The sequence below is a fragment of the Talpa occidentalis genome, unplaced genomic scaffold, assembly GCF_014898055.3.
Source record: "Talpa occidentalis isolate TD23 unplaced genomic scaffold, MPIMG_talOcc4v2.1 talOcc4.11, whole genome shotgun sequence".
Lineage (NCBI taxonomy): Eukaryota > Metazoa > Chordata > Mammalia > Eulipotyphla > Talpidae > Talpa > Talpa occidentalis.
The window spans coordinates 17,472,509-17,487,392 of record NW_023601104.1 but is presented as its reverse complement, the minus strand read 5'-3'; the positions used below and the strand labels follow the sequence as shown (position 1 = coordinate 17,487,392).

General features: G+C 42.2%; 1 protein-coding gene across 6 annotated transcripts in view; it reads right to left on the bottom strand.

The window, feature by feature from the left end:
• Positions 1–14,884, bottom strand: part of GALK2 (galactokinase 2) — a 112,244-nt gene that overhangs the window by 25,002 nt on the left and 72,358 nt on the right. For all 6 annotated transcript variants that reach the window (XM_037502449.2, XM_037502448.2, XM_037502444.2 and 3 more), the window contains one exon: positions 7,892–8,102. In XM_037502449.2, the coding sequence (XP_037358346.1) occupies positions 7,892–8,102 (211 nt within the window). The remainder of the gene's footprint in view (positions 1–7,891; positions 8,103–14,884) is intronic.

Below are 14,884 nucleotides of genomic sequence, written 5' to 3'. Positions count from 1 at the left end.
ACACAATGGATCATCTTTTTTTCTTTTTTTTTTCATTTCAAAGTTAGATTTATTAGATGATAGGAAGGGAGAAGACGCTTGCACACACACAACACACAGGTAAGGAGCTGGAGGATCATTATTTTCTTGTCATTAGTGGTGTGTGGCAAGCCTGCTAAAAGTCACTGGATCCGGGTCTCCTGGTGGCACAAGGGGTTAAAACACAACCTATGAGGCTGTCCGCAGCCACTGCAGCACGAGTTCGATCCCTGGCCAGGGAACAACCCACATGGCGCAGCAGACCTCTCCTGGCTCGCCCACTGCTCCCCTCAACAGTGTATTTCAGTCAGTCTGCCTGTTCTGCTCCCAGCTCTGTCTCTGGTGAATCCTCTCACCCCCGCAACTCTTATATGCATAAATAAATAAATCTTTAAAAAATAAATAAATAAAAGTCACTGGATCCATGTAGAGTTACTTCTGCTGATTCATGTGGAAACAAACTGGAACAAACCTACCTGGGCAAGAAGCACACATTTTCTAATTTAGTAATTCTTATTAGGCCATGTTCTTCCACCTGAAGCTACACGTCTTTAAAAAAGAATGAGGAGGGCCTCCCCGGTGGCGCAGCGGTTGAGCGCTGGGTTGCGAAACTGCCCGCGGCCTCTGCGGCGCCGGTTCAATCCCCGGCTGCTCCCCGGCCACGGGAGGAGGATCCCACATGGTGCGCAGACCTCTCCTGCCACCCGCTGCTCCCCTCAGCAGTGTACTTCAGCCCTTCTGCCTGCTCTGCTCCCCGCTCTGGCTCTGGTGAATTCTCTCACCCTCCCGCGCTTCTGACTGTACCCAGTGCATGTATAAACAAGACAAACAAATATAATAAATAAATAAATAAAAACATGCCTCTATAAAAAAAAAAAAAAAAAAAAAGAATGAGGACATTATAAGTAAACAGCTAATACCACACAGAAGGAGATGTTTTCCAGGACCATGCCCTCAGATTCTAGAGACAATCTCCTGAGAAAAGACTGAACTCTACAAGACAGAGGAGGCAGGGATAAACCACCAGGACTAAGGAGGTTTTCTCCCAAGTGCATATCAAATGCCAATAAGAGAGGAAAGTGTGACATAAAGAGAGATCACAGTGTATCTAATTCTTAAGTGAAAATAACTAGGAATTTGGCCCAAAACAATATTAATGGTCCCAGCTGTCTGGAAAGAAATCTCAAATTCATACTTTTATATGAGAAAGTAAATTGGTTGTCACGGGTGTCACCAAGATGTGATGGGGTGAGACGCACAGGACTAGGAAGCGTGGGTGGCATTAGGGCTGTTACCAAATCCTCGAATTCTTGTTATACTTGGTAACACTGCCCTTCCTGCCCCTTTGGTGTTCAGCACATCCACGTGACTTCCTTGAGCCAATGAAATGAGAACAGTAGTGACTGTCATGCTCTGGCAGAGGTTAAGAGCCAAAGAGTGATTAGCAGCATTCCCTTCTTCCAAACAGTGATCCTGGACGAACTGAGATGGTACCCCCAGAGTCCAGATCCCTGAGCATTCCAGATGAATAGAGCCCTTGACTGATTTGTGTTGGATATGCAGAGAGGGCAGGAAATAAACTTTTGTTAACAGCGTTACTGACGTCCGCTGTCCTCAGATCTGCAGAAGTCTCATTCTACTCAAAGCAGAGTGTCTGATAAATTCATGGCTGAGCCTTTCAAGATTTCCTCTCTCAAAAAGTAGACACACATCCATGATAAATGGAAACAAAGGGAATACTGAATAATATCAATGCAAGCTGGACTTAAGAAAACTATCTCTATTTAAAAACTTAACGATTGTCCTTTTCCTTCCCATCACTTGAGGCAGTCATGAATGGCAGGGCCAGCAAGTCAGAGTCCAAAAGGCAGGAGGGTCTATGCAGGTAGCCAGGAAGTGCAAGATCAGGCTCACAGAGGCTGGTAGGGTTGAGACCAAGGTGATGATCAGAGCTGAGTACGGGTATCTGGAGGCAGCTGGAGCAAAGAAGGTAGCTGGCAGGGTTGGAAGACCAATGTATGGTAAGTGAATTGGTCAGGCTTTTATGCTGCTAGCCTCTATGGCTATCACCTGCGGCCTTGAATGCAGGAGGTGCTTGGGAGGTGGGCTCGGGGCACGCAGGCCTGATTGTGGACACCTGGAGTGTGGTGTGGTGTGGGCGTGCTTAAGTGGGCACACCTGAGCCTGGAGGCTGAGGCTATAAGGGCAGCGTCTCACAGAGCCAAAAGTGGCTACGCCGGAATGGCTGCAAGATGGCTACAGAGAGGCAGGACCATGAGACAAAACCAGAGAGAGCCCCAAGAGAAGAGTAAAGATTCACCCAGGGACTGGGAGGACCCCGGCGCCCCTACCTGCCCCGTGCTTGCTGGCACTACAACCAGGTACAAAGGGTTGGGGGGGCTGATAACTATTCCATCATGTGACAGATTAGGAGTGTGGGGGAGGGCAGGGAGAAGGGGCAGTAAATGCCTGAATTAGAACATGTATTCATGACAGTTTACAATCTAGAAAAGGCTATTTTACCAGGTACTCTGAACATTAGAATCATATTAATTAAAAAAGTAGAGCAAATGTTTTCAAAGTACTTGGAATGGTGCTTGACGTATAGTAAGTGCACAATATTAGACACTCATATCATCATTATTAATGCACATGAATAGATATTTTTTAAGGCTAGATGTAACCACCCTTTGACTGCATTCTTGAATTGGCCTCCTACCTATTACTTCTCCTTAGGAACAGAAGAAAATGTAATTCATTCATTTAGCAAAAACTTGCTATGACCACAGGGAGAGGAGGCACAAAACAAAAACCCATTTTCAAGGATAAAAATGCTGTAGGAAGATATTTGTACATCAGTGGTCAGATAAGAATTACTCATGATAGCCAAAATGTGAAAATAAGCCAGGTATCGGGTAAAGAAACAATGGGCTATATCCATACAATGGAATGTTACTCAGTCTTCAAAAGAATGAAATTCTGGCGGATGCCACATCAGGGATGAACCCTGAAGACCTTGTCTAAGCTAAATGAGCCAGACATAAAATTACAAATATTTACATGAAGTACCCAAAGTAGTCAAATTCAGAGAAACAAGTTGTCAGGACTTTAGGGAATGAGGAGCGTTTAATGTTACAGTTTCAGTTTGGAAAGATTACATTTTGGAGGTGGAGGGTGCTGCTGGTTGAGTATACTTAATGCCACTGAACTGTGTATTTGAAAATGCTTAAGATGCTACATTTTATGCTAAGCATATTTAATCGCAATTTTAAAATAGAATGAAAAAATGCTGTTGGACAAGCTGTCCTCTCAAGGCTTATTTCTGGATAACATCTTTATGGTAATTACGACGTGTCAGCTCCCGATAAGGCTGGACAAAGTGCTCTCAGCTTGCTCTCATACCTGCAGATATGATGAGCTATATCAGGAAAGTAGATTTGCCTTTTTCCTTCCCCTGGAAGCATATAAGATTCTCCCTGCAACTGAAATCTCAACACAAAGGAACAACTTCCCTCAAGAGAGGAAAACTCTTTAGAAGAGAGGATCAGAGTGTCTGACACAGGTTAATGTTAGTCTCTTTGGTCTCACACTTCACCCATCCTGCACTACTGCCCTATCCAAAGCACATTAACTCGAGAAACGAGAATTTCAGCGTTTGAAGGTACAGAGTATGAAGGGCTGGTAGAACTCATAGGATCTTTCTGGGCCCACCTCAGTCGAAGATGGCCAGGAATATTTAGGGTTACTGCAGGAGTCAGCTCCTCCACAAAATGGACCTTCAGAACTGGATTCATTTTAGCTCATGACTTTAGAGATCACAGGATGCAAACAAATTACAGCAACTGGCCAGCATTTTGTCAGCATGTGGTCACAGGCAGTTAGGAATCCACAGTCATAGGTACTGACATTCTGATGACTGTGACTGATGGGGTGGTGGGGAAGGAGCAGTTGAAATTGATATAGAGTATCTTCAGTTATCAATTAAAAGGCAACCACTTGTTAAGACGACAGTGATACACAGACATGGAAAGGCTGTGCTGAGAGCGCTACCTAATTAAAATGAACAGATGTTCCTGATAACGTGCTTCTGAAGAGTGGTATAAATAAAGGCACATAGAGTGTGCCGATCATAGACTCTACCCCGCTGTCCTATAGCCTTTCCCTGGTTGTGGCAAGAGCCTCCAGGGACTTTTATTCTGAGAAGTGGTCCACTCCTCCGAGAGACAGACCGCTGCCAGGCCAGGTCCCACCCACCCTGTATCGCCAGTCCCCGCATCCTTGCCAATAGGTTGGCTACCATCCCCTTTCACTGCCAAATGAATTGTATACTGATACTGTTTCAATGTAGACTTTTCCCAATAAACCGTATTGTGGTTATATGCATTAGCCTTGAGTGGTGTAGGAAACCTTTCTGCTCTGACGGAAGTTGGCACTGATATAACATCCATGCAATGAGAACCATGTCCAGCCCATCACGGTGTTGGGGACTCCTAAAGGAATGTTCCCAATAAATTCTCCCTTTCTTGAAAGAGTGCTCAACCCACCTGACCCATTCTCTCCCTCATTTTCCACTCAGTTCTTCATGGACTCATGCTTGTTCCCGGTGTGTGTCCTTAGCTCACCTTCTGTGCTGGATACACATGCCTGTCTCCCCTGACCTTCACCTTTTCCTCCGGGGTCACAATTTAAGGAATGCCCTTCCCAAATCAGCTTGGCCCCTGAACCTCTAAACACCCAGACACTAAATCACACTTTTAGATGATTCTCACCTGTGGGGAAAACTTGACAAAAAATCCTATTTTTTCCTAATCATTTCCTAGTGATGGTAGATATTCTAAACAATATCTAAAGGATTTGAGGATTGCATGTACATATGTGTGTTTAATTTTAATGAACTCTGAGCATTCCTAAGGCTAATTAGTAGGAATTTGTAGAGCGATTGAATATGGGCCTTTGAGAGTGTGCCTGGTTTGGCAGAGGCTGGAGGCCACAGTTTGACTGTAAACAATCTCTCCCGATCCTGTTACTTTCAGGGGTTCCTCTCCCAGCTCGATTCATTTCCAGGTAAAGAAAGCAATGTTGTCATAAAGAGAACATCACATCCCATGCCCCTTGGAGAAAGGAGTGGATTCCCATGATGGGAAATGTATTCTAGTGGAAACCAAGCATGTTATAGTGTAGGCACCTGGAAGAAAGGGCGGGCGGCACCCTTCAGAGTCCTCTCCTGGAGGAGACTGTCCTCTTTGCCTGCACTCATGCACGTTAAGTACAGGGCCACGTTCATCTTCCAAAGGGTTAAGAGAAACATTTGCTTACGGCAAGCATTTATTTAACACCAATGAAAGCACAGACTGAGAAGGACCAAGGCAAAGATATAAAAAGATTTTAAATCCCTAAAGTTAAAACTAAATGTCAACAGGCCAACTGGAAATTTGGCTGAGGCTAGATGGCAGGATACAGAGAGTAAATCAAGTGACATTAATCTAGGAGCGCCTAGAATCCCACAGGCCGATTTATGTTCACAGGGGTTTCAACTTATATATTTCAAACGTGAAAAGGGAAACACTTTGAGGATGACAAAATTACAACATGCATTTATTCACTCAACATAAATTTATTGAGTGCAAGCAAAACAAACAAATTATAGAAAGTGATACAAGTGGGTCAGTAAGAAATTATTTTAGATAAGTAGGTAAAATTCTGCATGCATCATTGGGACAAAAACAATGAAATCTTATTCTTTGGAAAGAAAAATCTTAAATATAGCAAAACATGGACTGTATCAGCAAATTATCATTTGTGTTTTCCAAAGCTTTCTGGGAAATTATGCAAAAATTGTTTTTAAACAGGGGAAGAATGGTAGATGTAGAACAAAAAAAGAACTCAGATACAAAGAAAAAGAAAAGGTTGTGGATTAAGATGGATAAAGAAAATTTAAGAATTGTATTGACCTTAGACAAAAGAAAGGTTAAGAATTTGCAAACCCAATCATAAATGTAGTAAGTGAAGAGGCTCTAATCCAGGCAATTTGATTTCGTCTTTGGTCTACTGCCTCTCTAGAGTAGAGGTCAGCAAACTTTTTCTGCAAAGTACCAGATACTGAATACTTTAGGTTTTGTGGACTATGCAGTCTGTGTCATGACTACTCAGCTCTGCTGTTGTAGTGTGAAGTAGCTAGCCAATACATGGTTGCGTTCCAGTAAAAGTTTATTTTACCAAAAGGGGTAGTAAGTCTGATTAGCAGTTTGTTCATCCCGATCCCAGAGACACATAAATGCTCATCAAATTCAACTGCATCTGACAATGTTGGAAACCAAAATCTTGACCCTGTCCTCAAATGATTCCCTTATCTTAATTTAAAAGTGTGAGTATACTTCTAGCTTTTAAGATATCACTATGCAGGCAAATCCACTGTAGAACTTCTATGGTCAGTTGGAGAACTGAGTTAATGGGATGGAAATGAAGCCCTGAGGTTGATCTTTCTGCTAAAAAAACTATGAACATATTGTGAAATTTTCTGGGGACCCTGCCCCTCGTCTAGCGCACAAAGCCATCTTCACAAGATCAATTCTGCGAGCAGAAATCTGCTGCCTGAACAGAAAGCCAGTCTTTTCACATGCACTGACAAAAGAGCCAGGTAAAAAAAGATTTAATAGTGGGTACCAAATCTATTGTACCAAATAGAGGTACAAAATATACCTCTAGAGCTCATTCTTTAGCAAGGAAAGCATTAAATCCTACATTACATTACTCCAGCATCAGCATATCTTTAGGTTGGGACAGTTTAGAACTAAAACCACTCCTATCAAGAATAACTACTTTTTTTTTTTAAAGTTTTTTTTAATTTATTTATACCAGAACCGGGGTACAGGCCAGATGCGCGGGAGGGTGAGAGGATTCACCAGAGACAGGTAAACAGAACAGGCAGACTGACTGGAATACACTGCTGAGGGGAGCAGCGGGCGAGACAGGGGAGGTCTGCTGCGCCATGGGGTTGCTCCGAGGCCAACGGGGATCGAACCGGCACAGCAGAAGCTGCAGACAACTTCACACCACTGCGCTCAACTGCCTGCACCACCAGGGAGGCCCAAGAATAACTACATTCTAATGTCAATGACTCATTATTCTTACCTACATAGACTAAATTCAAATTTGTGTTTACTGGAACAGCTCTCAGAGAGTAAAATCAGTCAGAACACTTCCCGGGTCCATATCCTCACTTTGTTATCAAATAAACTTTGTCTCATTACCCTTGAGACTTTAATTTCCGTAAACAAGACTAGATGTCCCTGACCAGTAGGGACTTTCCACAAGTTAACCTTTACTCTTGAGAAAAGCAGTCACTCCAAGGCTCCTTCCCTTGTCTCCGAACTTTACCTTGCCTTCATTCCTGATTTTGTCAGTATAAATACAAAATTATTTTAAGGCAGCAGGCAAAGAGAAAAATCTTTCACACTAAAGTAGGCAACATGTTTCACCTTAAGCAGCAAAGACTTCCTGGCTTTCCAGAGTGGCTTTCTGCCGCAGGATGAGCACGGCTCTAACCTAGACTTTTTTGTTTCCTTGGTCTAATAATCAAAAAACTGGGTAGGAAAACAAAGATGAAAAAGGAGAATCTTACTAAATTATGAACTTTTGAGGGCAGGAATCACGTGTTATTTACCTTTATGGTCATTATGCCTAGCCAGAATACCCTGGCCAATAGCAGATCAGGAAATGTTTGGTGGTGAATAATTAAGTTTGTCAAAACATACATGGTCTCCAAATCCCCTCCAGCATGCTTAAAAATCAGCAAGATCCACGGGGAAGTTGGAAACTTTCCAAAAGCAAGTAGGGGAACAAACTCTACCCTCACTCTCTCCAGCAGACTCACCATCTTGAGTGTTTGGAGTCAGGATTTGGGTCTGGAGCTCCTGCAGGCTAATTCCCAGACATCTGCAGACCTCCTCGGGACTATAGGGCTCAGGGTGAAAGACCTCCTCTGTGATCAGTAGCATTTCTTCCAGGGTGACCCCCAGTTTGGCCTGTACCTCCTCCAGACGCAGTACTTTATCCCACTGCAAGTTTTTGTACTTAGCCAGGAGCTGCAAGTTCAAACCAAGATAATAGTCAGCTTTCACTTCAAAATCTGATATGTACCATTTTAATTAGAGAAATTCAACTTTAAGCTGTTTTTTCCATTCAACCTATCCAAATTTCCCACCATTGCTTGAAAATGCACACTGGGTTCAGATGTTTGGAATTAAACATGCCTGTGTGACACTCACAGTCTAGTTAAGTATTTGTCCTTAAAAAAAAAAAAAACTAATCCCCCACTGATTATTTTGCCTGTCACCACTTTCCCTCAGGGCATTTCTTTGAATCATTTTGTTCTTTTATCCCTATTCAGTTATCCCTAACACACAGCTCTCTATAAAGACTACAGAAAACTATTCAAATCTCACATGACCTGGGTCCTGAGGTGGACACTGTATACCCGATTTCATTAAAGCACTTCCTGTTTACCACATGTCTCTTTGAAAATTGCTAATGAATTTAAGTATCTGGGCGTTTGGAGAAAAGTCCCAGATTTTAAATGAAAACCTCATTGGTGACCTTATGAAAAACTACTTCATTGGGTTGCTGGTAGTAGGAGAGCAGCATGTTTCTTCACCCTCAAGACAAGAGTTTGGCTCCAACTGCATCCTGAGACAACCCCCCCTTGCCAATCTGATGAAGGGGGTTAAGTGCAAACCAAACCTTTGCAACCAGGTTTATTCAGGAGAATCCCTAGCCAGATCCTGTTTCTCTCATTCTCCCCAAACTACTGACTAATCTCTCTGGAGTGTGACCATCAAAACAGCAGATTTCTCTCATCATGAGGTCTATAAAATTCATTCTCTGGGTGTGAAGACAACAGGTGCAGAGATTACAAACAGCAAAAAGAAGCTAGCAACACCAGGGAAACCAGCTTCCAAGGAAATGTGCATCTGATTTAGTCTTCTATTATACATATTATTTGATTTTGTTTCTTTTCCACAGGAGGCAGGGTTTACCAAAAGATCATTATACTTCGGTTAGGGCCACTCACTTCTGAAGAATGCTAATAACATAAGTTCTTATATTCATTAATCCTTTTTTTTTTTCAAACTCTGGCTCATGTTTTTTGAAAGCAGTTAATGAATTTATGGCAAAAATGGGACGAGACAATAGTATTATATTTTTCTGTTCAATGATTTCACAGAACGTGGGGCCATTTTTAAAGCTAGAACACAAGATAATACCTCCTGACCTTGTTTGCTTAGTACATTTAGTTCGTTTTTATATGTGGACTGAGACCTCCACAGATTAATTCATGCATTGGTTCATTCAAGTCATTCATCTATGGTCTATTTTCCAATGTATTCCAAAAATAATTTGAGAAACTTAGAAAGATGTACATAAAACAAAAGAAAGATATACAATGTTTATTTTCTAAAGAAAAGGAGCCGAAATCAATCTAGAATGATACTTTCTCAAAACACAGATTCAAATCTAACTGAGGTAAGCAATGAAGCTAGCAGAAGTAATGAACACTTGCGTAGTGCTATATGGTTTTAAATGTCTTTTTTATCTCAATTCCAACAATCCTGTGAGACAGGTATTCTTAGCTCTATTTAGATGCAAGAAGAGGTAGGCTTGCCCATAGTCACCCAACAAGTAAGAAACTGAGTTGGAGAGTTAACTTAGGTCCTATACTCCTTCTGTCTTCCTCAAGGCCAGATTCTCAATGACGTATGGCTGATGTCTCTGTCATGCTACTCACATTAGTTCAAATCACCACTCAAGTCTCAGAAATGGATTTCTAAGCCCAAACTAAGGTTTGTGTTAGAAGTGAATATTCCAGTGATTTTAAACACTGTGATAGATGGGCTCCTTCTGAAAAATGGAGAGTGGAGAATCTTCCTAAAAACCTTTCAGTCAACCATAATCTCCAAGTCCCGATCTCTGGCCTCACTTAAAACAAATCACACTGCTTCAGGCACTTGTTCCCAGAAATTGGGCCAGGGATGTGTAGGACAGAAGTCGTGAGAGACGCGCGCAGCCCACAAGGTTGTTTTCAAGGTAGCCTCCCCCGTGTGCTTTTCTTGCCTACGCAGAAGCACTAACACACAGACGGTCACATCCCCTCCTGCAAAATCCCTGTTTGCTGTTGGGACCACTTAGGCCTCAGCTGGAACTTTCACACAGCCAATTTGGTGTGTATTTTAATTAAGAATGAAATCTACCACATGTCCTCAATGACAGCTGCATGACCATAGCCGCCGAAAAGTGCACTACTTGTGCGAGTAAAATAGGAAAGCCGCTTAAGCCCTTTGAAATTTGGCTCAGGAAACAGAAAGATGACTTGCAGATGAGGGAAGTGGGTGGGGAAGGAAGATCGCTGTAACTCAAAGACTGAACTCGTTGAGGGAATTTGCCACTTGCGGCCGGGTGACTGGCCTACTTCACATTTGTAAAGCAGGGTTGTGAGTCAGGGATAGGGGGTATTTCATCACAAGTTCCTCACTCAGTAACAGGGTGGGGAAGGAAGGGCACACCATCCTTTGCCAACAGGCACCATTTTCTTTTCACCACTGCAAGCACTGGATATTCATATCAGATACCACTCCAGGGTGGTTCCTGAGCTTCCGTGATGCGCAGACAAGAAAGGAGGCAGCGAGTACATTGTCTCCCGTCACCGAAATAGGCAGATTAATGGTGCTAGGACACTGTTTTCTCTCAGAAGCTGGCCCTGAAATAGAATTTAGTGGGAGAGGGTGATTCTAAGAAGCAATGGTAGAGGAGTAGAAGGTGAGATAGAAAGAGAAACCAACGCAAGGTGCACTGACAGGTGAGGCTGGGCCTGTAGGGTCCTTTGGGACCTACCAGTATTTATAAACTTCAGAGGTGCTCGAACAATACTCAAGAAAGCTATTTACCCAATAATGCTCACTCATCGCTGGTCAAGGACTGCTTCCCAGGATATTGGTTCCTGCTACTACAGGTTATTCAGGAGCAAACTCAGAGTTGACCTGCAGCCAGAAAAAGTCCTCAGTCTGAGAGGGTTGCTGGAGCTTCCCGTAAGAGGGTGTGAGAGTAGCATGCCAGGCCATGGGAGTCAGATGCCTGTGTGTCAGGACTATTTCATTGTATTTGGCAGTATTGACAAATCAATGGATAAAGTACCAAGTCTGCTCCAACAGATCAACAAAGGATAAACTTTTTAACTCTTTCTCTGAGTTCACTTTAAAAATAATTCATTCAAAAAGTTGTTTCCCACACGGCAGAAGCAGCTGTGGTGTTGTATTTGGTTATATAAATCACCCGAGCTTATTTTTGAAATTTAAAAAAAAAAATAACATAAAAGTTTGAAGGTCAAAAGAAAACACAGAATAAAAAAACAAAAAGCATCTGTACACACCCCAATGGGATAATCACCAACCGCCACTTTGCTAATCATCCAATTTATTTATACTTACTTTACGCAAGCCTACACACAGAGAGTGTGACATCAATGGAATCACACACAGACATTCTTATTGTAGGCAGTTTGTTTTTGTTTTTTTTTTAATTTGCTTCTCTTTCCCTCATCCCCTTCCCACTATGTATGGCCATTTCTCAGTATTCTTCACCAGTTGCAACTTCTGTGTCCATGTGCCACACATAACCAGCATGAACACAGTCACCACACTGACCTTCCCCAATGGCAGACGTCGCCACTGTCCACGTTCTCCATATTAGTTTGCAGGCCACAGAATAAATCTGCAGGCACACACACAGCTGTGCAGAACAGACCTGCTCTCATCCTCAGTGCACACACAGCACAGGTTCTTTTCTTCTAAGGCACCCCAAGGGTCTTGCCCTGGATTTCATCCATACCTAGCTTCTGAGGGGAAGGAATGGGAGCTAAGACAGACCTGGACTCCTGAGCTTGGTACGAATCACAGCCCACCTTGGCCTAAAATGCCCAGTATATTAAATGGGCCCTTAATGGCAACTTCACAAGCTACCACGAAGATTAAATAAGATAACAAGAACACCTTTCCTGCTCAAAAGCAGCACTCTGTGAGGGTAGTTTCCATTCCTCCCTGTATTCCCCCACCTCTCTAGCTACTTCTTCTCCCTGACATCTTTTCCCATGTCTTCAAACATAAACAGACATCGCCTGTATTAAAATTCCTTGTTCCTGAAGTTACCGCTCTCTATTTCTCCCTCTCTTTCATGGTCCACAACTAGAATGAGCGGACCATAGTCATGATGTCCAGGCCCTCAGTAACCAACTATGGCCTTCCAAAGACCCTTCCTTATCTTCACTCCTCCTTCAGAGCCACTGGGTTTTTCTCAGTCCCCTTAATCCTTAAGGAAGTAATGGCTTCTGGCACTCTTCAGCAGCTACCTTTTCCAATTTCCCTATTTTACTGAATTTTCCTGGTTTGCCTCTCATCTCTCTGGTCCTTCTGCCCATTCCTTCCATGATTCATGTTTGTCCTTTCAGTATTTAATTGAAACTATCTCCTACATTTAACCTCTGGCCTTCTGACCTTCTCTAGTCATATTCTTTCTCTCAGCAAACCAAACCTAGCTCTGCCTTTCAAGTATTATCTCAAAACAAACACATCTGAAGGCTAATACCCCTAACAAAAAAAAAAGATTCCAAACTCAAATTTCTAATCATTTAGAAGAAAATTTCATAGGGAAATTTCATTATCTCCCTCTTTTCAGTCAGCTTCCATCCTACTTCACCAAGCCTATCAGTGGCTGCGTTCTGCTTTCCATCCATCATGTCAGCTTAAAACTGCAGTCCTGACCTCCGACCCAACACTTTACCTCCACTCAGATACATGTGCATGCAATGAGTATTTACTCAATGAGTCCCGACTGCTTTCCAGGATCTAGACAGACAGCAGCGAATAAAGCATTCATGGCCCCTGACCTCATGGAGCTCACAGTCAATCCAAGGATACAGATGTTAAAAAATAATTACACAGTGAATGACTTAACCCAATTGCGATAAACTGTTATAATGGAAAAACACAGGATGTGGTAAGAGCATGTGAAAGGACACTTAACATAATGAGAGTGGGGAGGGTGGTCAGGGAAAACTTACTCAAAGTAACTGTATCTGTGCCAAAAGGAAGACAGAAACTCAACCCCAGAGAGCCTCATACTGGGCCCTTCACCAGGTCTAGTCACAGCTTCTCTCATACCCCTCCCTTTTTTATCCCATCCTCACTGACACTCTAAGTCACACTTCTCATCAACCAGCACAAATGTTTCTGCTGCCAGATTAATATTTCTAAAATACCTTGCTAACAAAATCAGTGGCTCCCCACCACTCCAGGACCAAGCTTGGGCAGTCCCTAGCACAGCACCGAAGGCCCTGCTACAATCTGGTTCCACTAAACACATCAATCCTATTCCCCAATATGTGTGTCCTCTGCCCTGCAGCTTGGACTGCCCATTCTCTGAACACCCCACACTAAAGTCTTGGCAGTGTGTGTCCCAATGAATCAACAGACTGAGTGAAATTGGCCACATTCTTGGGTATTTGGTTTTTCTCCACTCAAATTCAAGGGAACTGCCAAAACCCAGAGAGTATTATGCCTACTTCTCACATTCTACCACTAGACAGAGAGTAAGTTCCATATTGACCACTAAGTGGCCAGAGCTAAAAAATCCAGTGAGTGATGGGCACTGACCAGACAGGCTCTTATAAAAAAATCCCTGTAAATCTTCCTTGAAGTGTCGAAGGACCACATGAAATTCTCTCCTTCATTACTTCACATGTTGCCACAAGTTGCTCAGGGAATGCAAAACAGCATAACTTCCCTTCCCTGTCTGACTTCCCGTAATCCTTATTATCAGCATCACACATTTTATCCCACAATATAATCGAGGGATACTCTCTTTTATAGACAGAAAACACTTAAGGAGAAGTTTAAGCACTGAATATGTATAAAATATGAAAAATTTTGTGCTCGTTAAAAATTTCTGGTCACTGTTAATTTAAGAATATGTAAATATGCTTCACTTAAAAGTATCACTTACGCAAGTACTGAAATCATTACAATTCTCTATTGAGTTTTCTTTGAAATGCTTTTAATTTTAGTTCAAATGGCTCTACAAGACTCTGACTTTTAAGGAACCTGCATCAATTAGTTTTTGGAAGCTGCTGGAAAGAAAGAGAGGAGAGAGAGGGAGTGAGAGAGAAAGGGAACTTGAGAATAGAAGAAATTATCCACATTAACATAAAACAAAGTTATCTTTATTGGTTTTGTGAAGTTCCCCGTGCTAAGCAGATATACTCATTTTCAAAAAAGGAGCTTGGAAAGATAGAAGGAGAAAGAAAATACGTGTTATTCATTACAAACATACCAGACCCAGTTCTAATCAGTCTCACTTTCAAAACTATCCTGATTAACCAACCATTTTACCAGTGACATTACATTTTTATTGTCTGATACAATAGAAAGTTTATCCAGCTTGAGACAAGCTTCTTTACTTTTTAACACGGGTGTTTATTTCCCATTAATGAGAACATTTCCAAACAAAAATTATATTCATTCACATGTGGCCAAAAAATGGAAGAATAGAACCATACTGTAAGGCAAGTACACTGAGAAGAATTTCAGCCCATATTTCTAGACAAAGCATATCCCTGACATCACTGTCTATATGTGAAGTTCGCGTGCTCAGTTAGAACTTCATTTCCCTGTTACACAAGCTTGAATCTTAGTAATTTGCAGCAATATGATTGAGAAAACTTTTTCCACCTCAATAAAGTCTTTTATTTTTCTTCCATATTTTGATAGAAAAAAAAAAATGAGACTATTCAGCCAGTGTGTTTCACCGACACCATTTGGAA